The sequence below is a fragment of the Gastrolobium bilobum genome, unplaced genomic scaffold, assembly GCF_033153095.1.
Source record: "Gastrolobium bilobum isolate Gb01-03AN ecotype WA unplaced genomic scaffold, APGP_CSIRO_Gbil_v1 utg1846, whole genome shotgun sequence".
NCBI lineage: Eukaryota > Viridiplantae > Streptophyta > Magnoliopsida > Fabales > Fabaceae > Gastrolobium > Gastrolobium bilobum.
This window is the reverse complement of record NW_026897931.1, coordinates 373,595-399,489: the sequence shown is the minus strand read 5'-3', so window position 1 is coordinate 399,489 and position 25,895 is coordinate 373,595. Positions and strand designations below refer to the sequence as shown.

The window sequence follows — 25,895 nt, the reverse complement described above, 5'->3', positions numbered from 1 at the left end:
AAATTGGTCACTGTTCCACATATTTCAATATCAATTCAGTAATTCTTATAGAGCACAAGAGCGGGCAAAACAGGCTCGGCTCGGCGGGTCAACCCGTCTAACCCGCTAAACGGGGCGAGGTGGGTTGAGTTTTTCAATCTATCTCAAAAGCAGCGCGGGACAGGCTTATTTTTTGGTCGGTTGATGGCGGACATAGGCGAGCCGTGGTGGGTCAATGTAAAGTAGGCTTGAACTGACGGACTAACCCACCCCACCCACCAAACAGGACGAGATGAGTTGAGTTTTTCAGCCCACTTTCAAAAGGTAAGCAGAGCAAGCTGACTCATTTTTTGACCGCCCTATCCACTTTGCCACCTCTAAGCACCCATTGTTAAGTAATTATATACACGGGATTCCTTTTTTCCATGAACAAGGTACACAGGTCGGTGAACATCCATGTGATATAAGTTTCTATATTCCAAAGAGAACTATTTAGAAAATTTTGTATATAGTCATCCTTGCTAATAGAATATTTAAAATACATATTCTAGTGGTTCACGGATTAATAAATTAACTACATAAATTGCTCTTTTTCATGGCTGCAAATCACACAGCATACAGAAGTAGGTATACAAAATGACACAACACTGATCTTTGAAGCTTTGCTTGTTCATAGTTTGCTGTTGCTTTTAAATGTTATAAATTTTATTAAAATATTTAAAATTCAATCTTGTAAAATTTTAATTATAAAAAAAATTTAATTTTTTTTAATAGAAAAAGATATTGTAACAACCAATTAGTGTTACTATCAATTAATTTCACCGTTAGATCGATTATGTTGATCCGACGATTATATTTATTTTCATCTTTATATAGTTATAATTTCTCATATTTAATACTTTATATTTATTTTCACATTTGTATGATTATGATTCTCCATATTTAATATGAAAATAAATATAACCGTTGGATCAACATAATCGATCTAACGATTAAATTGATTGATAATTACATTAATAATAACACTAATTTTTTTTTTGTAAATAATAATAACACTAATTAGTTGTTACAATATCATACCTTTTTTTATAGTCCTTATAATCCTAGATAATCTTTTACAATTTATAAAAAAAAAATTATCTCAAAATAATTTTTTAAAATCTTAATCCAATACACCTTTGGTAAATCTTAATCCAATGAAATATACAGAAGGAAAAAAAGAATAAAATAAAACCCTAGCCGTCCTTTTTTTCCCTAGTTAAAACCCTAAAAACCCTTGGGTTAAGGTTTGTTTCTTATTCCACTATGCGGTGCTGAACTCTCTTTCTATAATAATTAATTCCTCTGTGTAATGTGCGGAGTGTATGCAATTTATAATTAGGGTTAAAACTTCTTCACGTTAGTGATTAATCGTTTGGAACCTGGTAATTAAGGATGGAGGTTATTGTGGCATCTTCGCATGGTGATGATGGAATAGGGTGCTGGGAGCTTGAGACAGGTGCTGAGCAGCTTCGCTATAAATTGTGTTCTTCACCTTCTCATGGCCTTGTCTCTGTGGGTAGTCGCTTCCTCGCTTCTTCTCAGATTCGAAACCCTTCAGAATCCTCTGGTTCTGTTTTCTTCTGGTCATGGTCCAAGGTCTTTTAATTCTTCCCAAATTTTAATTATTTTTTTCTTATTTATTAGATGATTAGTAATAATGTTATTGCATAATGGGTGTGCAGCCTCAAGTTGAAGTTAAGAGTTTTCCTGCTGAACCCATTAAGCCCCTTGCTGCTAATCACCCTGGCACCTATCTTGCTGGTGGAGGTTTGTCTGGTAACATATACTTGTGGGAGGTGAGTTTTTCTTCGGTGATGGATTTGGTTTTGGATCCATTTTTGAATTGGGGTTGTATAATTGATGGGTTAATTTTTCATGTAAAGATTTTATGCAAAGCTAATGCCTGATTTTTTTTTTTTTGTTTTTTTTTTGCTGCCAAACTTAACCGGAATTAGGTTGTGGAGAATTATGAATTGAAAGTGGAAACTTGGCTCTGTTTGATTATTGTTTTTAAAAACAGTTTTTTAGTTTTTAGAAAAAAAAAACTAAAAAACTCGTTTGGTAAGGCCTGTTTTTGTAAAAAAATGTTTTGAAAACTATAACTGTTTTTTTTGTTTTTAGAATCAAATGTAGAGAACATGTCTTAGTTGTTTTTGTTTTTGGTTTTGGTTTTTAACTTTCAAAAAAAATAAAATATATAAAACAACCATTTCCATAACTATCTTACAAAACAGTTTTAAGAACAAAAAAACCAGAACACAATCGAATAGTTGGTTTTTTTGTTTCTGTGTTTTTGTTTACTGGTATACTGTACTGTACTGAGTTACATGCATTACTTTTAAGGTTGAAACTGGCAAATTGCTTACGAAGTGGAAGGGTCATTTGAGGGCTGTTACTTGCCTGGTATTTTCTGAAGATGACTCACACCTGATATCTGGTTCTGAAGATGGGTGCATACGAGTTTGGTCTCTCTTCATGTACTAGATGCTAATCTTATGTCTCCTTTTTTTATTCCTGTATCAGTGTTTTTTTTCCCTTTTCTTTTGGGATAATATACTGCTTGGGCGCTAGTATTGCTAACTATTACAGCATATGCTGCTCTGCTTTTCATGGTTCAATATTTCAGGATATTTGATAGTTTGAGATGTGGGGAAGCCAATCCTCCAAGTGAGCATAGTTTTTCAGAGAACACCATGTGTGTAACTGATGTTGTGATTGGTTATGGAGGGTGCAATGCAATTATAGTGTCAGCTTCAGAGGATAGGACCTGTAAGGTTTGTTTTATTGTTTTTGTGTGGTGACGGTGTTGTCGTAGCAAAATAGATAAGCAATGAAGTATGTTTACCAAGGGATTAAGGTGTAAGGTGATCCTCTCCACACACACACATATATTTATCATATGTATATCATGTTTTTTCGTTTACTGTAGCTAAACCCATTTTGTGGTATAAGGACTTGGTCGTTGTTGTTTGTATGTTTTCCAATTCACTGATCTGGATTCTAATTTATCTCCTTTTTCAGGTATGGAGCTTATCTAAGGGAAAACTACTGAGAAATATAGTATTCCCTACAAAAATTCATGCCATTGCATTGGATCCTTCTGAACATGTCTTTTATGCTGGCAGTAGTGATGGAAGAATATTTATCGTTTCACTTAACACTAAAAGCGTTGCTACTAACAATTATTGGATGCATAGCGACAGGTTATCTTTTCTTCTTGTACTGTTCAGATCTTGAAAGTATTGGCCTGTTGATGTCCTCCCTTCATGATCTTAGTTTTTCAAATTTGCATCAGTTATGACCGGAATGACTGTCTTTCTCTCTTTGGATTGTTTTCCCTTGTGTATATTTTGTGAATCTGGATAATGTAGACTGTCTTATGCTCCCTCCTAGTTACATATATGGAAGTTGCAAGCAATAGTATAGTTCTTAAGAGCAACATGATTGGAGCATTCAGTTTTTTGTGGATAACTTAAACTGAGTATAGGGTTCACCCATAATAACTCTTTGCTATGATGAATTCAAGCGAACATTTAGTCCCCACACTGCTCACAACGGATGATGAATCTGAGATAGTTTATGTTGAAATTATTAGTTTTTTTTTTTATCCAGAGCTGATTCTAACTTATTAAGCTTGAATTATATTGAAATATCCCCCACACCCATCAAGATCCAAATTAAAGTTTATTGGAATATTTTGATCATAACAATTTATGTAGTAAATGAGCTAGGCTTTATTTGTCCGTAAACATATAAATTCTTTATAATTTTGCTTGTAACATCGCTATTGGCCATGTCTGTTACCCAAAAAAAAAAGTTTGGTTCAAGCTGTGCAGTGTAATTTAACTGATTATCTTACTCATTGTAACAGTCAGGCAGTTACTTGCTTAGCATATGGCAGGAGCGGGAGTTTGTTAATATCTGGGTCAGAGGATGGAGTGGTTCGTGTTTGGGATGTGAGAAATCATAACATTGTTCGCATGTTTAAACATGCTAAAGGTATTGTATATAAACTTTGTGAAATATGGCACGCTTGCGTTTTGGTATTGTTGTTGCAGAACTGGCTTTCTGATTGCATGTCTATGTTTAGTAATAGTTGTATGTTCTTCTCTTTATTATAATCTTTTTTTATGGAATAAAGTTCTGCTTTATCCATGCTTCCAAATTAAAACCTGTTAGTGACAACTGGCTATTCTTGACTGATATGTTAAAGCAACTAATATACATTTGTTAACTATGCTGCACTATGTTATTTTCCTTTGATGAGGATAGCCAATATTTTTAGCTCAATATGCTCTGTATGATTATATAAATGCTTGCAATTGTCTTTTTATATTCTTATCCTGCATGCTTATAGATGGTATTGTTGTAGTTTACTCTGAGATTGCATGTTTCATGACTAGATCACCTTCACGAGGTGTTATGAATGATGTTTGTTTTTGATATTAAGTCTGCTTAAGCATGCATTTTTTATATTTAATGTTAATCTATTCTGGATGCTGCAGGACCTGTAAATAATGTTATTGTTGTTAGACAAGAATTTGACTTAAGTAATAGTATATCTTCTAATGTACAAGCATCCTCAAGAAAGCATGGGGCTTATTTACCTCCATTGGAAAAATATGCGAACTCAACAGATGAAGACTCTGATCTAAAGACTGTTATCAGCCTTGGGGGTGGCAGGAGATGCGTGGATGTTTCATACCTCAGTTCTCATGTGATATCTAATTGCATTAAGGAACTTCAGGTTTTTGTGTCTTGATGATTTCTTGTCTTAATATTTATAGTTTTTAGTCTTGATTTTATTTTTATTTTTTTAAAAATGTTTGAAAGGGTAACTATTACATAATCCTGATTTTGATCTTACCTCTATAATCTATCTCTCAGCATCAAGGTTCACATGCTGCTTCTGAAATGGAGATGGAGAAACTAAAACATGATTACCAAAGGTCGATGCAAATGGTTAACCAATGGAAGAAAATGTACGCAAACTTGCATCAAATTTGTGTAGAGGTTGTGGTAGATGGTGATCAAGCTAGAACATTAGATGAAAATGACAAATAAGACAGGTTTTCCTTGCCAGGAACTATTTAATTTTGGAGGTTGAATTTGTATATCTCTAGCATCACGAGGTTTCCTTCCGCCAGTTCGGCGTGCTTACTCTTAATGTTCTTTTTATTTTATTTATTTTTTCCCGCTGCTATATTAAATTTTACCCCCTTTTATGGGTTTTTATGCATATTTTTCTCCACATTGTTAGGCTACAATTTCAACTAACGGCACAGATTTACATGATCAGATAAATCCTTTTTGCCTCTTTCTCTCTTCCACTTAGGCGTGGTAATTCAGGTGCACATCAAAACCAATACACTCAACTCAAACACAATATGAATTTAAAATCAGGTTAAAATATTTGTCAATGAATATAACCCACTTATTTTATGGGTTGACACGATATAAACAGAATAACTTGTCAATCTCAAATTATGTTTACTTATTATGCGAGATGACACGATACGATAAGACATGGAGAATTTATTTATGACACGACACAATATGAATAACTTATAAAAAGATTGATGAAATTAATTTCAGACTCATGGGTTGACGTGCGATATGACATGAATTTTTTGGGATTGGTATTTGCAAACACATATACAAATTTAAAAAGAGGTTGACTTAAACATGAGTTTTTTGTATCATGTTTGTGCGGATTGTATTGAAAATTGTCACTCTTATTCCCTCCAACATTTATTGTTGGTTGAGATTATAATCTATCATTGCGGAGAGAATTAATTAAAGTAGAATTTTTTTTTGTATAATATCCAATCCCTTGTCTTTTTTTAATGTTGTATTTAAAGAAACTTCATCCTATTTATTGATACTTTAAAAGAGTTCATTAATATCCATCATACGCATAGTAGTTAAAATTGGGATTCTACCTAAAATTGGAAGGAGGATTAAAAATCGTAAAACGTAAAATCCTAACGTAAAAAAAATCGTAAAAAATGGTAAAAACGTAAAAGCGTTTGGAATTTTGATGAAATCGTTTTGATTAAAAAAAATCGTAAAATCGTAAAATCGCAGATTTAAATCGGAATTTTAACTACCATTATCATACGTATTACCTATTGACAAGAAAATAAAGTGGTCATAGACTGACAGATTTACCACTTGCGGATTTGTCATGAATCCATCATCTGGTTGTGAATTATATGCTCGGACGACAGCATTTTAATCTGATTAATTTTAACCGTGTTTAATTTTCAAGTTTCCCTCATGCTGGCTTGGTGGAAACTAGTACTTGTGGACACTTGGGTTTTAAACTTTTAAATATTCCTGTTAGATGTGATATAAAAAAGTATTTATATATCTTCACTTAACAGGTTACTAGTGCTTTAAAATTTATGTTTCTTGATTATACCTTCTGATTGATTGAAAGTCCTACTTTGGCTGAAAACTTTTTCACCTCTTTTGTTATGTAGCATTTTTTTCCCCTCATAATTGTACACAAGCCCCGGTAGTAAAGTAACAAGAAAGAATTTAATACATATAAGCATATACATACGCACAAGATTAAGCATCTAATGTTTTCCAAACAAAGATTAAATGCAAGTAGCTTAAACATATCTTGTGAACAAAATATAATGCCATGCAGGTATAAAAATGTCCAAGCCAATAAAAAATATAATCAAATGAAATTATTGCCATGAGCCATCTTCAACTTATCATGTCAAGTTCAACATCACGATAAAAAAAATTGTCATGTTTTTGTTGCTGCATATGTATTAGACATTTTAGTTGAGCGGTTAATTTTATTACGCGAAGTGTAAAGAATTACATCAAATAGTGTTTTATAGAAGTAGATAAATCGAATCCAGATTTAATTTTAGAAAAATATTTTTCTCATTTCGTTGGAGATAGTTATTTCGTATTATACACTCATTGAATTTTGTAGCAACTTTTTCTATTTTTTTTCTTTTTTAAAGTATGGACCCCACATATTTATCTCACACACATGAGAGAACTATCTCAAACAACATGAGATTAATAACTCCCTTAATTTTATTAGGGTTAAGTGAGAAATAAGAGAAAAGAAGCCGGGGAAATAAGAAAGAACACATGTGAATATCAAGTTCTAGAAGAGAATCGTCAAGAAATTAAGTCGTGAAAGATAGAAGCAACACATATGTAGCTAATAAGTCATTGCAAGCATTGTCTTCCCCGTAAATATGATTAAGCAGCATAACTTATTTTCTTGATAATAATGAGATCAGCTCTTGAACTAGCCGTCATCTTCAATTTGTGGATTAAACTTGATTGTTATACTTCAAAAGTAACTTCTAATACCTCATATTCTAAATTATTTTCAAGCCAATTATCACACTCTAGCATCCAACTCTAAAAGTCGTAGCTCACCACAATGTACAAATTAAGCATGAATAAAGTGACCAAGATTGTGGTATAAAAGGTTCTTATATCTTGTATTCCCATTAGTCACTGATAGGGTTTAGGCTTTAGAGTAACCCTTTCTATTGGAGGAGGATTCAACACAATACAAATGCTTTGGAAAATTAAGTTAGTACTTATTAATATGGTAGAAAAACTTCGAATCATCTTATTAACATATTTGGTTATTGTAATAATTGAATTTGGTGGCTGGATGAATGGTAGGCAAACGGGTGCTAGGGTGGGCGGTCATCCCACATTAAAATTTCTAGAATTTTTTTTTTGTCAGGGGTGAGTGGTCCTCCACCCATTAAAGAATAAAGGAGAAAAAAAAATCAAACAAGAGCCCTGCTAGTAGTTGTTAAAAACCATCGCTTTTCAAAGCTCCTCCTGATTTATGAAAGTGAAGGTACACACACCTATTTAAATCCCCTCGGTGCAGAGGTTACTGTGGGGGAGATTTTTAGATTTGAGATAATGGACTTCAGTGAAGTGGTATTATGCAGAATTACACTGCCGATGACATCGAGCACTCTAATCTCTCAATTGTGAGTTCTTAAGTATTATTGTGTTTAGATGTTTACAGTAATTTTTGTCCAGCCACACATATGTGGTACATTTCTCTTGTGTGTCGCGGCATCAAACTGTGGAGAAGAACTTTGATGCTCCAAGAGCACCATTGAATCAGTGGTCCGGACTAATCAAAATTGCTAGAGAGGAGAGAGCAAAATTATTTTTTTATCAAGTGTTAGCCCCTTAATGAAAGGAGCACATAGTCCCGGAGCACTAAATTTTTTTCCCAAACCGTGACTTGTCTACGAGATGTGAAAAATAGGTAGAAAACTCATAAGAATAAAATTTGAAAAAAAAAATATTCTTAATGGTAGGCGTCCAATGATATGCATTAGAGGCTTCTAAAGTACCCCGATTTAGTTAGACATATCTTTTATATATTTATTTTGGCATACATTCTTCTATACACTGACCCAATGACATAATCACCAAATTTACTTATATAATAAAGTCCTAACTCAATTTACTTTGACTCATACATCTGATTTTTTGCCTGGAAAAAAAAAATCCTAAATCCGCCACTAATGATAGGTGGTGAACTTCGAAATTATGCACCTCCGTAAATGGCAACACATGATAGCCCATTTGTTACTCTAATGAAAAGTATGATGACAAATAAGGGTATTAACGGGCCGAGCTGAGCTGAACTTTGATCTAAAAAGAAGCTTGTGTTTAAATGTGTCAGCCTGACCAAGTCTGTTACATGTTATAAATATAATTATCGACCTGTGGCCTGCCTTATTTACAAAAAATAAAAGCCTTGTTTAGACTGCTAGCCTGTTTAAAAAAATAAGACAACAAAAATTTATTCAAACAGAATATACAATCAACAACACTAGTAATTTCATAAATATTCATAATTCTGTTGGAGAATAAAATATAAAGTATTAAAAAGACCATCACCTATCACCTTAAGGTTTTGGGTTGAAGTGGTTCTTTACATGGTATCAGAGCTTTAGGAATCACGAGATCACAAGTTCGATTCTCACCGCCCCACTTTCAGCCCAAAGGGCTCTTGCTTGAGGATGTGTGTTGGAGAATAAAATATAAAGTATTAAAAAGACCATCACCTGTCACCTTAAGGTTTTAGGTTGAAATGGCTCTTTATTAAAATTCAATGTATATCCAAACAACATAATATATAGAGCAAAATTATTCAAAAAGTCTGTTTAATATAAAAAAAATAAAAAATAAAAATATTAGGCCAGCCTGAGAGCCTCTAAAGCCGAGCTTTTGAATTAGAGTCTGAGGTATTTTTATTAAACAAGCTTTTATACAAGTTTCAAGCCTTGTGACAACAATCAATTTTAGACATATAAGCTCATGCCTTCACGAGCCGAGCTAAAGGTCCCTGATTCGTTTAGCATCCCTAATCACAAACACTAATTATATTATTATCAATCCACTTTCTGCAGGTCCCGTGCCATAAAGTATTAGTGAAAATTGGATGGTATGAACTCCACCCAAATAACCTATAGGAAGTCACAGAAGACATTTATTAGCAATTATTCCTCATGATGATAACGGTTTCATTATATGATACTACCATTAAAGACGGGTGACAATAATACTTCCCCTGTCGTGGCACTGATTTCTTTACAAGATACCAACCATGGTTTTCAAGGGTCTTATAGTACATCATCTAAATGGATACATATAGATGGATAGGGTGGCAATTTCTGACACGACCCGCTAACCCGACACGAAATTTTTGTGTTTGAGTCAACCCGTTTACTGATTGGGTCGTGTTCGGGTTGAAGAAAAATGACACGAAAAAATTCGAGTCGGGTTCGGGTCAACCCACTAACTCGCTCTAACCCGCAAATAGTTTTTGTATAAGGTTATTATAGTCATTTTAGCGAGTGGTATAAAAAAAATAACATACACTTAGGGTTTCAAACAACCCTTTTCTCTGAGCAATGGCTTTATTGGATGTATATGCTTTTATTGGATGTAAAATCAGTGCCTAAATACAGGTTTTGAATGTGAGCATTCTAAAACTCATGTCAGATCGGGTCGAGTCGTGTTAACATGTGTAATAATGGGTCATAGTTACATTATAAAGTTATTCGTGTTGTGTCGTGTCAATCCGTAAAATAAGCGGGTCGTGTTCGGGTTGAGAATTTTGACACAAATAATTAATTGGGTCATGTTCGGGTTGAGATTTTTCGTGTCGTGAGAAATTCGGGTCGGGTCGGGTTGACACGAATTGTCACCCTTAAATATATATGTAAGTTTTTCGTAGGCATGTGAGTTCGGATTGACATGACATTTTTTTTTTTTGGATAATTAAGGAAAATATACAAAAACAGAACACACACTAATTGAAAAAAAAGGGTTAAAATGTGTACACAATTCATCTATTTTGCGAATTCACACGATATAATAAGAATAAATTGCTAATTTTAGAATGTATGGCTTATTATGTGGGAGGATATAACATGATATGAACAATCAACAATCTAATGTGTGTTATTTATTATGCGAGTTAATAGGACACAAATAATTTATATACTAAATATTATTTTTATCAACATCATGTTGATATGACATAAATAATTTATAAAAAGTTTAATGTGAATCAATTTTATATTTAGAAAAAAATATGTATCATTTTAAAGGATGTAAGTTATATTATTTTAAGTGAAAGAAAGAGATAGATTATGAGAAAAAGAGAATAGACAAAAAATAAAATAAAAATGTAAGTCTCACCTCTTTGTGAAAATGAAATAAATAAATTGTGTAATTTAAAACGACAAATACTTTTTTCTTATATTTATTGATTAACATACAAAATGATAAAGAAAAATGAATAGATCGAATACAAATTTTACATGTCATATAAATAGATGGTGTTAAAAATTATCACTCCTAGTACAACTTCCAGAAAAACCCACTTGGCAAGAAGGTGCGCTCGTCTCACAAAATATGATAGTTTCTCCTTACATATGTTGAAAAACTTGTGATTCTTGCATTCTTATTCAATGAATCGTTTGGGCAAATGAACAAGACACCATTTGATAGAGACGGGAATAAAGAATGGGCGCAGGAGATTCTAGAGTGGATTAGAAAATCTGATTACATGCACCTACATTACACCTGTCCCTCATATACCTTATAATTTTCCAACTATCTCGATTAATAAAAATAGTTTTTTTTTTTTCTCATTCTTCCTCTTGTCACAAAAATCAAAGGCCCAAATTTCCCGTGTAAGGGTGTAATTGACATTTAAAATTTAATGAATGCATCTTTAAGTAAGCTTCGAAAAATATAATTTCGAATAATTTGAATTAAATGTTTTTCATAAATAAAATAGTTAATATTTAATTTTTTTATCTTTAGGTGAAAAATAGTTTTGACTTGATATAACTAAACATAGGATTTAATTAACAGATAATTTTATTTTTTATATATATATAAAAATTTATAAAATTCATATTTTTTTATTTATTTTCTCCCTACATAATCTCATATGAACCGTAGAGATATGAACCGTAGATATATATGGGGAGGGTTCTTTTGATTCCAGAGTAAGATTTGTAAGTCATATTCTCAATCTCAGTCGTTGATGGACGGAAATCAACGGTTGTCATTTATAATGTAATTAATAATTAAATAATTAATATAACTCCCTAAATTATAGCCGTTGGATTGACAGAAATCAACGGCTAGGATGAAGAGTAAGACTTACTCTGGAGTCAAATGATCCCTTCCCTATATATATATATATATGAGGTAGGTTATATTTACAACTGTTTTTTTTATAACCTCTTACAATTATATCTTAACATCATTGATTTTCGTCAATTAATGGTTATGATTTTTACAAATTAAACTCATTAATTAATTATTAATTCACAATAAATAACAATCGTTGATTGGCGAAAATCAATAGTGTTAAGATGTGGTTGTAAAAAATTGTAAAAAAAAAGTTGTAAGTATAAACTTCCTATATATATATATATTAAAAATAAAAATATCTCTTATAAATTATAAACGAGAAACATGAATCCATGAACATAATCTATTTTACAAAATCACGTGTCTTTGTTGTTTATTTAATCGTAAATCGCACCTAAATTCAAGCATCCAATTTGGAAATGAGTGTCCATTTGGATTCTGACAAGTAGTTGACATAATTTGTATTTGAAAAAGACAAAACGAAACCGTGGATGTCTCTCGCCCTCGGTGCCACCTTACTCTTTATTGGATAAAGAATATACCGTTTAGATGCTTGAACATTTTCGTACAAGAAATTTCTACTTCGCGTATCACAAACCACGTGGCTGCATTTGTTTTGATTTTTAGGTAAACACGAGGCTGCATATTTTATTATCTTCAACTGAATGCCATTTTAATATTTACATTTTTTTTTTCTCTTACTCGCTTTCAACTTAATTTATTCTTTGGTTCCTCATTTTGACATATTTTCCTTCCAACCTCACTATTTTGTTTTTCTTACAACGTTTGCCACAGTTTCCTTAATCACTTGTCTTCTTCCAAGAACAATTTCAATAAAAAAAAAGTATGTTAAATATGGAATTAATTAGTAATCTTTATAAAGACGTTTATAAATCCATATCTCTCTTTAAATTTACCAAAGAGCTTAGTAATTCGTTGAAATATCATGCATTTTATTAATAGCAACTCCTCTAAATATGGAAAAAAATTGCTTTTTTTATGAATATGAGAATTTGTGCTTCATCCACATATATTTGGAAAAAAAAGTATTTGGTCAGTTAGTTGGACCAAAGAAATTGATGTCAACACGTTAACAAGTCACTTAAATACACATGACATAGATTAAGAAATTTGATTAATTTTTTTATATTATTTATAAGTTCATCGATTATTCAACTATTTCGATTTTAGTCAAATAAAATTATATGATCAGCAAAGCTTTTCTTATCAAATTTTAACACAATGACATTTTTAGAGACTTGAACTCAAAGCTGAAATAATTTTTTACCGATTGTTTCACGTGTTTGGTGGTAATTTTTTTTTTAATTTCGTTTGTAAATTTTTTAACAACAAACATGCTAAAGAGTGTTCAGTAGGAGGTAAAATAAAATTTTCCTAAAAAAATAAGGTAGGAAAAATTATTTGCCAATGTTTGATAAGAGGTGAAATAAAAATATAGCTGGAATTTTTTTTTTCTCATCATTTGTTTTTCTCCGTAAAATGGTTGAGGAAGATTACCATTGAAGAGGTGAAATTATTTTTTTCCCATGTGATAAGAAAATTAACACACAACATCAGTAAAATTAACTTAACATTCTCTGAAAAAATTTAGCCTACTAAACACCTTTTAATAATTTACTAAAAAAAAAATTTTCACCATATTTTTGAAAATTATTATTTTTCGATAAAAAAAAAATTTCTCCTTTAAACATTTTACTACTCAGGGAGTAAAAAGCAAATAAACAAAGGAAGGAGGGCAGATATGCAAAAATTGGTCGACGGATAACGTACACTTACAGTCAAATCCATTTTTTTAAAGTGGAAACATCAAGAAATTCAATGCTAATTGGTGATCGGAGACATAGAGAGAGCAAATCAAAGTTACAGTTTTCAGAAAAAGAAAAAGAAAAAAAAAGAGAAAGCAATTTATTAACTCTCTAAGAACCAATAAAAGTTAATATAATCACAATAAATAGTGAAGTAAAGTTAATAGTGAATTGAGTGTTTGGTGTGCATGTTTTGAAGTTCAGTGTTCAGAGTTGAGAAGAAGAAGAAGAAGCTATGCGTTCGTGTCCGTGTTTTGGAAAACCCGACGAGCCAGTTTCGGATCGGGACCCGATCCTACTGGTTACAGGCATGGGTGGTTCCATTATCAATTCAAAGCCCAAGGGATTCGGGTTCACCTCTCGGGTTTGGGTCAGGATCTTCCTCGCGGACTTGCAGTTCCGAAAGAAGATATGGTCCCTTTACAATCCTCAAACAGGTACTAACTATTCTCTCTCTCTCTCTCAGTTTCACTTTTGATTATTAAACACGAAATTTCAGGTTACACTGAATCATTAGATAAGAAATCTGAAATTGTTGTACCTGACGATGATTATGGTCTCTACGCGATTGATATTTTAGATCCATCATTGGTAAGTAACAAATACTCATGAACTCAATAATTATTCATTTATTTAATTAAATCTTGTTGTTCTTAAGTATTTTTTATATTTGTGTTATGTGGCAGTTTACGAAATGTATACATTTGACAGAGGTATATCATTTTCATGACATGATTGACATGCTTGTTGGATGTGGGTATAAGAAAGGAACCACATTGTTTGGTTATGGATATGATTTCCGGCAAAGCAATAGGTAATGTTAATGCCAATGCAAATGGTGTGAGCTTCATTTAATGTGTTTACTAAGTAAGTGAATCAAAAAACTATGTGCTTATTTTATTTTATTTTATTTTTTTTGTTGGCAGGATTGACAAGTTAATGGAAGGTCTTAAACTCAAGTTGGAAACTGCTTACAAAGCCTCTGGTGGAAGAAAAGTCAATATAATATCACATTCCATGGGAGGGTTTATGATGTTGTGTTTCATGTCACTTCATAATGATGTGCGCATATTTTTTTTTTTTCTTTCTAAATGACCACTTATGACACTTGTGCTGTTTCTACTATATATAGGGAAGAAAGTTAAAGGATAAATAGTGGTAATTTACATTGTTCCTTGGCAGGTGTTTACGAAATATGTAAATAAATGGATTTGCTTGGCTTGCCCTTTCCAAGGTGATTCCTCTGTTTTTGTGTATTTTACTTTTGTTTCGCCGATTACCCTCTCTAGTATATATAGGAGGTACTCAATAGTCAATATTATTGGTCTATGATTGAAAATTTAAAAATATTTCGTTTGCTGAATATTAACTCACCCTTCATGATAGCCAAATGATAGTCAATGTGAAATTCATGATATGAAATTGAAACATTTTCTTAATGTAATTCTAAAAATATTATTGGTAATTGTGCAATTCTAAAACTCTGTGATGTTAAACTACCAAGACTAATTATCTGCCCATCTTCATACTCGAATGTAAGTTTTCATCTCAATAGTTTGATTAGCAGGGACCTTTCTCATCTCCTTAATTTTGTCTGTAGTTCGTTCTGCTCTTTACTAGGGGCTTGATTTGTTTCTGACATTTTTCTACAGATTGGATGGAAATAAATACCAAATTATAATCATCTTCCAACATTTCGTTATTAAGAGTAATAGATCTCTTTTCTTGCATAATTTATATTGATGTGATGAAAGTGACAGAAAAATGTGCAACTAGTGCATTGAAAAAAATTCCTACTGCTTTGAATCACAAACATACTGGGCTTAGCTTTCCTTTCCTTTATACTCTTTTTCCATTTTAATAAATGTCTTATCCATCCATGCTTGAATGTGAATTCCACTTGAACAGGAGCCCCAGGGTGCATCAATGATTCTATATTAACTGGATTAGAGTTTGTTGATGGCTTTCAAAGCTATTTTTTTGTATCAAGGTGGTCTATGCATCAATTGGTAAATTCTTGTTCTCAATTAATTTGTTCAGTCAATGTCTTTGAATTGAATATTGGGACAATATTTTTCCCTGGAAAGATCTCCAATTTACCCGTTCACTTTTAATCATGGTATCGCTGCCAAGGAAGCGGCCAAAGTCCAGTTCAAATGAATTGGCTCTTCAAAGTAATGAGTTGGATTGTGACCAAGCTTTGAATCCTTTGGAACTATTGGATATGAGCTGCGTACAATACAGAATGGCTGTGAGGGATGCTAGAGATGTTCTCTTCTGTAGAGCCTCCAATGGCTAAGATCATTCCCCACATATACACTTTCTTACTCTCTCTGAGAGCTTAACCATTCATTCTAACTTAGCCATTGAAGGCTCCACAGTGATGGACCTCTCTGGCACCCGTCACAGTGATTCACTGATGTCTGCAGCCCGTGTGCGCTAGTTCTTGAGATCCAAAGCTCGGTCACCATCCAAATCATTCTTTCGAGAATAGTCACTTATGCTCTTTTTGTGACATGTTGTAAAGCCAATAAGTTTTTTGAGATAATTTTTTATATCACATTAGGTAGTTGAGTGTCCATCAATATATGAGATGTTGCCAAATCCGGAATATGAATGGAAAAAGCAGCCAGAAATTCATGTTTGGCGAAAGCAAACCAAAAATGGGGATATTAACATCAATTTGGAATCTTATGGACCAGTCCAGAGTATATCTTTATTTGAAGAAGCACTGAGGGACAATGAGGTAATCTGATTGAAGTTTTCTTTAGGCTGATGAATGTAAGATGTGCCCATATATATGCTTTGAAATATTCAAGGAATTCATGTCTAGAAGCCTTGATTTTACTTGTATTATTACATTATAATTTGTTGACATATTTAGGAGCATACTTGAAGTTTTAAGAAATATATAATTCGTAATTTAAATATAATACTATGAAGATAGATAAATAAATTATGAGACAATATATAAACTAATGAATTCAAATAAAACTAATATTATTAAAATCAACTTTATGAATGGTAATATTCTTAAAAAATTTATACACATTTCATTTGGTAATTCTGTTATCATTGTTAAAAATTTAAAATAAATTTTGTCATCGTTTTTAGTAGTTAGAATTTCAAAATTTATATTCAGCGACTAAACAAAGTAAGGTACTATATAAAATTAATTTCCATCACCATCAATAAGGGTGTCTCTTTACCCCTAAATTTTTTCTGGGATAAGATTTTGTTTTTATCCTTCTTTTCGGTGTTCTGCTCATGGTTGCAGACTTGTTGCTTTCTCGAGTGTTTTTTCATGTTCATTCTTGTGTGCTGACTGCTGAGGATGGTTTGGAGGATAACTTATCCTCCCCTAGTTTTAATTTCTCCCTTCCTCTATAACAAGAAGAAAAATCTTATGTCAAAATCCACATTTAAAAGTTTATCATTTATGACTATGAGTCTATGACTGACTTTTTTTAAAACAGAAAAAGAAATACCATTAAGAGAAGGGAAGTAAGAAGATTAGCTATAACTAGAACTGATTAACAAATATATTACAATACAATGGTTAAGCTGTAAGCCATTTTGGCCTAATGACAAATTCCTTGACCCTGCACGTCAAGTGTTCGGGTTCAACTCCTAGCCATTTGTGATATGGCACCTCTATGAGTTGTTGTGTCACTGATGTTGTAAACTGGTTGACCCACTGAAGCACTGTAGTTGGTTTGACTGGTTCTTCAAAACCAGCTGGCTTGCTTGGTCATGTTATGGTTATTAGAGAAGAACTGTAGAAAGCTTGGATCAGTTCCAGGTTCAATCAGTCAAACTGGCCGGTTTGGTCTGGTCCTGTTCTCAGAACATTGCTTGTAGCTGAAGTGACTTCTCTGTTTAATAAAGGCAGATGCGGATTCAGCATAAGGGATGGGATATTGTTGCCTGTCATTACTTAGACTAAGCAAATGTCTTCATGTGAATTAATGCCAAGAAAAGGATTTGTGTTAATTATGACAACCATACAACACGTCATTTCTCTTTTTATAATCAAAACAAAAATCATTTCCCACATAATTTTCCCATTAGTTATTTCATGGACTTATGAGTGTTATTTTTTGCAGCTAAATTATAATGGGAAAACGGTCCCAGTGCCCTTTAACTTTGATATTCTAGAATGGGCTGCCAGAACTCGTCAAATTATATGTAATGCTAAACTGCCAGATGGGGTCCTCTTCTATAACATTTATGGGACATCATTTGACACACCTTTTGATGTTTGGTATGTGAGTAAATTGCTCTTGGAAAAAACAAGTATGTCTTTGAACTACTTACTATAGACCAAAAGTATTAATTTAGGTTGAGAGATGGGGAAGTTTGGTAGAAAATAAACTGGATCATTTGACAAAATTGATATCATATTGCGATGTTTATCCCCCTTACAACTTTGATCAGAATTTTTCTATGCCCCATGATCAGTATTTTTTTTTCTGAATTTCCTGATTAGCTGGACTTGTCTTATTTCTTTATTTAATTTCAAAACCCTTTTTTTTATAATTTTGGTCGATGTAAAAAGGATAATCTCATCCTCAAGAAACAGGATAATCTTATATTGACAATTGTGATTGACACATTGAGTCCATTCTCTTGAGAGGTTAAATGCAATGACCGCTGTTCAATATTCAAAAGTTTCTACTTTCTATACTATTTTTGCTTATGACATGTTCTGATGTCCATGCCTAATGCAGCTATGGTTCAGAAAAATCTCCAATAGAGGACTTATCTGAAGTATGCCGCACAATGGTGAGCTACTTAATTCTCTTTTTATGAAGGCTAGTAATGAGACTCTGATATCTTCATTCTCTTAAAATATTTCATTGATACTACACCATTTTCTTTCTCTACTGAGAGGCAAGCATTTGCCATAATCCTAAACTTGACACCTAGGAGATCCTTTATTTTAAATTTGAACTTTAAACAATTCTTTCTCTTGGGAGGTAGGGCTCCCTCTCAAAGCTCTTGTTACAGACTGTAAAAATAAATGTACAAATGATATTATGACTTTTTTTTTTCAAAAAATAATATGAAATAATAATTCAAATTTACAACTTACTGGTGGGGATCTAGAAGTTCGTTGGAGAATGATTCATGTCATGAAGCCTTATGCTGGACTACGCAAGGAATGTGAGGGAGGAAAGATGGAATATTCACTAGTCACTACACCTAAAACAGAATGCTTATGTGGCAAAAGGAGAGAAAGGAATGCATAGAAGGGGTAAAAGGGTGGTATGTTCTGTTAGGGTCTGGGTGTAAGAGAAGAGGATGATGGGAAAAGAGAAAGGAAGGCTAGATTTCGGGGTGGGATTGCATGGGAGGTTATAGGTCTCTTTAATAACCTGTGTTATCTTTTCTTCTTCTTCTTCTTTTCTGTTTTTGAGTGTTTCCTTTCATCTTGATCAGGTGTAATTGCTTCCTGGGCACTGGTTTCTCACTGAGATCAGTAAATAGAGAAGTTTCTCTGTGGATATTCTATAAAATCGGACCATTTAGTGTCAGATATCTGTAGTGTTAAAAAAGTAACTAGGTGAAGTCTTAATTGATGACAGGGTATAATAATATGAGGGAAATAATAGTGAAGGTCTTTGGTTTTGGAGGGAGAGCCCAGGTCTGTCAAATACCTGGTGTAGGAGACTGTTTCATTGTGTTCAATATTGATCGTCAATCTCTCAACAGTATCATCTTGATATAGGTCCTGAGACCGTTTGTTCTTATGATAAAGATTACGTTCTTTAACATGAATTCTGGTTCAGTTCTATCAACTTACTCATTCATGTAATCAGTGCACTACTGCTCCAGCCTCCATGCTTCTTGAATTCTGATATTTACTTTAGACGTTAATTATGCCCATCATTAGCTATTGATAACTTTAGCGCTTTGAGTTAACTTGAAATGGTTGAACTGAATCTGCAAATATACAGACAGTGGAAGAAGAAATTCAAAGATCTGTTGCGTTTCAAAATTGTTGGGATATCCTTGAGGAGGATCCCATAAAGATGTTTGCTGAATTTCATTGTAATGGCAAGATTGGTGCGAGTATGGATTCTTCTTTCATTGCTCGTATAACTAAGAAGGATAGATCTACTAAGGTGAAGGACTATGGTTGATAAGCCTGGTTATCAATGTACATGAGCATATTAATGAGGTTTTTTCATTTATTGTAGATGAACAAATCCTAGATGAAGATGTAGTAGTGAATGGAGTGGTGGACGTTGTAAGAACAATGAAAGTTGGTGGTATAGTTTTTCCTCCCTTTAAGCTGGATTTTGATTAAGCGTATGATTTGATGGAGCAGGATTTCTTAGATAAGGTTCTTGATGGATAGGATTTTAGTTCTTGATGGAGAAGGTGGATTTCTCTATGTATCTCAGCTGCATCTATTTTTGTGATGATGAACTATGAATCTAAGCATTGGTTTCAAGCACAGCAAGGAGTTATGTAAGGGGAACCTTTATCTGCTTTCTTGTGTACTTTAGTGGTTGATGTTCAAAGTTGGTTGATTTCCAGGGCTAGTGATAGGGGTCACATTAAGTATATTAAAGTATGGCTAAATAACGTTTTGCTTTCTTTCCTCAAATTTACTTATCATACTATTCCTTTTTGATGGAGGAATGAAGGATAGGGACCTTTTTGATTTGGCTTGTTTTGACTATGGATAGATTCTTTCTTCCCGTGCTTCTTTGGCTAGTTGTCAAATCTTGCAGCAATCTCATACTCATTTGGGTATATCCTTCGGTGGTAATCCATGGGCTAATTCCTTTTAGGATCTTATGATTCAAAAGGTCTATAACTGCTTGGATAGTTGGAAGGGTTTTTTTATTTTATTTTATTTTATTTTTAAACTTTTTGGATGGTTGACTTATTCAGACCTGTAAGGATTCCCCTTTATTAACTTTTCTATTTCTGGATTCTAGTGGGAGTGCCTTTGAGGATAAATAAAATTATGATGGACTACTTTGCTATGGTGTGGGAAAGCAGAGAAAAGATCATCTTCTTTGTTGGGAGGTTTGCTGCAAGCCAAGTATGAATGGGGTTTGGAAATTTGGTATCCTATAACATTGGCTATGCCGTTTTCCTTCAGCAAGTACTTCATTATGGTACTCGGTAATTGTGAGATGATTTAGACCAAAATGGGTGGGATGCCAATCCAACGATCACCGAAGTTTATTCTCGGGGATATGCTTCTTGTAGACCATTGGTTTCTTTGGGATTGATTATCATTCTCATATCAAGTTTAGGGAGGACAATTGAGTTGAAAAATATGCCTTTAGAGTCTTTTCCTTACTTGTATAGTCTATCCTTTATGCATAGTTTCCCATAATTTTTTATTCAAGGTCCCGATATTTCTTGTAATTCTCTTTCACTTTGGTAGGAACCTTATGATAGAAAAACTAGTGAATTAAAGTCCCTTATGCTTTTACTTGATTTTTAGTCATTTCTCTTCTGCTCCCACCCAGGTAGTTAAATTTGGATTTATCTTGCGCGTTTTCTTTTAAGTCCTTTTCTCTGTTTCCAATTCATTCTCATAGCCACTAAAGGATCCTCCTTGACACTCATTTGGAAGTCCAAGACTTTCTCTAATCAAGCTTCTTTTTGGGCAATGGTATGTAGTTGGCGTAATGCAAGTCACGTGTTGCTAATTTGTAGACTTCAGGCAGCTCTATCTCCTTTTGGATTGTGTGCAGCTTTAGTTCAGAAATAATAGACCATTTCTTTTGCATTGTAAAGCAGCTACTATTTTCACATTCAGTTTCTTCCTCGTATCTTGTTCGAGAGAAATGTGCATATTTTTAGAAGTGTGTATCTTCCCCCCTGCATTGTTTTTCAGTTCATGCTTATTTCATGGAATACCTATTACTGGTATGCAAAGAGATTGAATAATTTTATTGCTTTTTTAGCCATTTTGGCTCTGCATTTTCTCTTTGTTTTGTTTCTAGGAGGATATAATTCTCTAACTTCTTTCTAATAATATGTAGCTCTCTCTCTCTCTCTCTCTCTCTCTCTGTGTGTGTGTATGTGTTGTGCATGTATGCATGTGTGAAGAAAACTTCTCTATGTTTGCAGCCACAGTATTCTTTCGTCGATGGAGATGGAACAGTTCCTACTGAATCAGCCAAGGTGCTCTCTTTGATCTTTCTGCATTCTGTATATATACTTAGTTGTACCCATGTTGAAATTTTCATAACTGCTTGGGCACAGCTGTAGTGCTAAATTATAACGTTAAAAGCATGCAGTCATGCCATAATAAGAGTCGTTCAACTGTTCAAGGTGATTATTTGCTGGCTTTTGAAGATAGACACATTTCGCTGGCATATGGAAGTAGGCCGGATAGATGGATATTGTTTGAAGTTTGAACTATGTGATGCTTCGTTAATATTGTAGTTCCAGATTTATCGTCTGATTATAATTCCTTATCCTATATTTGTGTCATGCAGTCATTAATCATGAAATTTTAATTTAATTCGATGATTTTTTTTTGTTTTTTTTTGTCTTGTCATATTACAGGCTGATGGACTGGAAGCCACTGAAAGGGTGGGAGTTGCTTCTGCTCACCGTGAAATATTACGAGATAAAACAGTGTTTCAACTTATTCAAAAATGGTTGGGTATTGAGCCAATGGTTAGCAAGCAATCTAAGACATCAAAAGTGGCAGATGTTGTTCCAAGCAAGCCTATGATTCTATAATACAAAAAGAAAAAGAAAGGTCATATACTTCTGTATGTGTTCTCCGTTTACTAAAAAGAAAGTGTCTTTCCATGCTATTAATTTTAGAAAAAAGAAGAAGAAAAGGAACTTAGAAAGACCTAAAGCCCCGTTGTTGGTGCAATAAACAATTTGATGCATTTGGTACAATTTCATTATATTGTATGATTTATTATTGTGGTGTACTATATTTGGTGGAAGAAATAGGGATAAGAATTTTCAATATGATCCGCCGACATGAATATGATATGAGAAATTTGTATTCGATTTAATCCGTTGTCAAATTTGTTCTGTATATGTATTGGTGAAAATCTACGTCGTGTTCTTGTGTTGGCAAAAATTTGGGCTGTGTTGTGTGTTATCTCTCAAATATGAAATTGATCTGCATTAATTTCTTGGAATGTGTCGTGTCAATACAATATTAATGAAAGTAATATTTAGTATATATATATTATTCGTGTATTATTGTGTTATATTATATTTTGTTATTGATAGGTTATTTATGTCGTGTTATGCCAATTTATATAGGAAAATGCATCTATTATGTTGAAACCAAAATTTTTATTATATTAAGAAAAAGACAAACCAATTCATTGAATAAAGTGTCCCATCACTATTTTTAATACTATATATATCTTATCTTTTTTTTAACATGACAACAAAATAATTCCTACGATATGAAGGATATAATCCCCATTTATATAATAAGCAACATATTTTCATGTTACAAGTATTTGTAATTTGTCGTGTTAAGTTATAAAATAAGCTGGTCGTGTTTATATAAAAGGTGTTGACTTATTTTTAAATTTGTTATGTTTGTGTTGATTTACTTGTATTTATGTTAAATTTGCATGTGTCATGACTCATGTCAAATGGAATTATATATATATATATATAGGAGGATATTCTTACTACCAAAATTTTTCACTATTAACTTTCTACTCATCTAATCACAATTGGATCAAAGAGAGAGAATACTAAAAAGTTTTTGAAGAGAGAGAAAATACTAATCTAATGATGATTAGATAGAAAGTAAGTTGGTAGTGAAAATTTTTGGTAATGAGAATATCCCTCATCATATATATATATATAATCGTTAAATTGATGGAAATCAATGGTTAGGATTTGGTATCAAATTTTTTAGTTCGATACTGGTGTTAAACTTTGAAATTTGACATCAAATCTTAACTGTTGATTTCCGTCAATCAACGATTATCATTTATTGGGAATTAATAATTAATTAATAAGTTTGATTCCCAATAAATAATAATCGTTGATTGTCAGATTAATGTTAAATGATCTTGCTCCATATATATATATATATATGTATGAGATAGGATCATTTGATACCGGTGTCAAATTTGGAGTTTGACACCTCATTTGAGAGTCGTTAGATAAAAAAAGATCAATGGTGTCACATGCTTACAAATCAGAATCGTTGATCTTTTTTGAACTAACGACTCTCAGATAAAAATTTAACACCAATATTAAAGGATCTGGCTCTATATATATTCTCAAAATTAGGTGCTTCGCATTAATGTCGATGTTTTGGACGAATAACTCAAGCAAATACCTAAGTCTTATGTGTTATCATACAAGGTTTATTTTTTCTATTCTTAAAAACAAAAAATATCTAACTCGAATTCGACCTGTGTTAAATTATGAGATTTTGAACTTTTCTTTTTTTTGGATACAGATTTTGAACTTTTCTAAATCGGTCCAATCCGGCTGGTCAAACCGGTTGTATTGGGAACCAAATCATTAACCGATTCAGTTTAGTCAATTAGTTAGTTATGCATGCAACCTGGTCAAGACCCGTGAACCAATGGTAAATTGGGTTTAACTTATACTAACAAGTTGAAAGAAAAAAAATGCTAACCACTAAGGCAGATCACTTTACTGGTTTTTTCACCCTTATAATATTTTATTAATAATTAATTATCAATTTGACCTTCATTTTAAACTAATTTAAAATTTTGACCCTCTCAAAAAACATAACACCAATCTGCCCCCTGTTTGACCATTGACCACCAAGTCTACCCGGGTACACCCCTTCCTACCCGGGTAATTTTTGAAAAAATTTGTCTACCCGAGTATAGAAGAGTGTACCCGGATATTTTTCTTCGTACCTGAAAAATTGCTTGAATTATTTACCCGGGTAGGGAGGAGTGTACCCGGGTACAGCCTTTTTTTATTTTTTTAAACCGGCAAGAGGAACAAGTTATGAACTAATGTCGTCGAGCTGGAGACAGCAGGGTGCAAAGATTGTCGAACTGAAAGCGAAGGTGAATTGAGTAAATTGAAAGAATTTTGCTATCCTTACTGTGTTCACATATTTATAGATTGAAAGAATCATGCTATTTTGAGATTAAAGCTTGAACTTCCCCTACAGGTTGTTATAAAATTCATTCCCTTTTTCAGTGTGTATTTCTTTGTTGGATCCCAAAAGATCTACTATAGCATCTACCTTTTTTCATTCATTCCGAAGTCAACACATGTATGAGCCACATGTTGCTGTAAACCCATCACCACCGCATCATAATTGTTTTCTTTTTCTGATTTTTTTTTCCCTAATACATGTGAATATATTCTGGAGTCTGTAAATAAGACTGTGAATGTGGATGATGATATTGTTTTTGAAACTCTTCCTTTAAAAGGAAATTAAAAGGAAAACGAAAAGAAATTAACTAGGAGAAGAATAACATCAGAACCATGCAAATGAGGCTGAACTCTGTTAAAGAGACTACTTTTCCTAAATCAATAACTTCACACTAAAAAATCTACAAGGAGAGTAGAAAATCGTAAAAAGTTATTTCAAGGCTCACTAAAGAAACCAAAGGTAGCATTGTTCAAGCTTTGATCTCAAAATAGCATGATTCTTTCAATCTATAAATATGTGAACACAGTAAGGATAGCAAAATTCTTTCAATTTACTCAATTCACCTTCGCTTTCAGTTCGACGATCTTTGCACCCTCCTGTCTCCAGCTCGACGACATTAGTTCGTAACTTGTTCCTCTTGCCGGTTAAAAAAAAAAAATAAAGGCTTTACCCGGGTACACCCCTCCCTACCCGGGTAAATAATTCAAGCAATTTCTCAGGTGCGAAGAAAAATACCCGGGTACACCCCTTCATACCCGGGTAGACAAAAATTTTCAAAAAATACCCGGGTGTACCCGGGTAGGCTTGGTGGTCAACGGTCAAACATGGGCAGATTGGTGTTATGTTTTTGGAGGGGGTTAAATTTTCAAATTAGTTTAAAATGAAGGTCAAATTGGTAATTAATTATTAATAAAGGGTTATAAGGGTCAAAAAGCCTCACTTTACTTGTTATATTATTTCTGTTTATATATTATTATATAAATTCAATTTAAGCGGTTAAACTATAGATCCACTGCCCCATTTGAATTATTAATATTCTAATTTTTTTTCCTGATATTTACCGTTTAATATGCGGAAATATTGAATAAAACAATATAAAATTTAATCTAATATTTTTAGGGTTGTATATTATTTCAAGGATAAAAAATAAAAAAAATAAAAAATAACAATTATTGGTCTCTTCCCCTTTTGGTGCTACATATAAAATTTTATAACTTGATTTA

At 32.8% G+C, this 25,895-nt stretch overlaps 2 protein-coding genes across 3 annotated transcripts; both read left to right on the top strand.

Moving 5' to 3' along the window:
• Nucleotides 1–1,344: 1,344 nt before the first annotated feature.
• LOC133311515 (protein ROOT INITIATION DEFECTIVE 3-like) lies at nt 1,345–5,269 on the top strand. 2 transcript variants are annotated; one of them, XM_061512572.1, is made up of 8 exons: nt 1,345–1,617; nt 1,704–1,817; nt 2,365–2,498; nt 2,648–2,795; nt 3,043–3,224; nt 3,923–4,020; nt 4,527–4,768; nt 4,909–5,269. In XM_061512572.1, the coding sequence occupies exons 1-8, from the start codon at nt 1,414–1,416 to the stop codon at nt 5,083–5,085; spliced, it is 1,299 nt and encodes a 432-aa protein (XP_061368556.1). In that variant the 5' UTR covers nt 1,345–1,413; the 3' UTR covers nt 5,086–5,269. The 2 variants fall into 2 exon arrangements, with proteins under 2 accessions (XP_061368556.1, XP_061368555.1); XM_061512571.1 differs by having other exon boundaries at nt 1,346–1,617; nt 3,893–4,020.
• An 8,255-nt stretch (nt 5,270–13,524) lies between these two features.
• LOC133311500 (phospholipase A(1) LCAT3) lies at nt 13,525–22,609 on the top strand. Its single transcript, XM_061512555.1, has 11 exons — nt 13,525–13,987; nt 14,050–14,141; nt 14,237–14,364; nt 14,477–14,612; nt 14,733–14,784; nt 15,459–15,559; nt 16,117–16,296; nt 17,657–17,814; nt 18,281–18,335; nt 21,654–21,707; nt 22,095–22,609. The coding sequence occupies exons 1-11, from the start codon at nt 13,786–13,788 to the stop codon at nt 22,272–22,274; spliced, it is 1,338 nt and encodes a 445-aa protein (XP_061368539.1). The 5' UTR covers nt 13,525–13,785; the 3' UTR covers nt 22,275–22,609.
• Nucleotides 22,610–25,895: the final 3,286 nt, after the last annotated feature.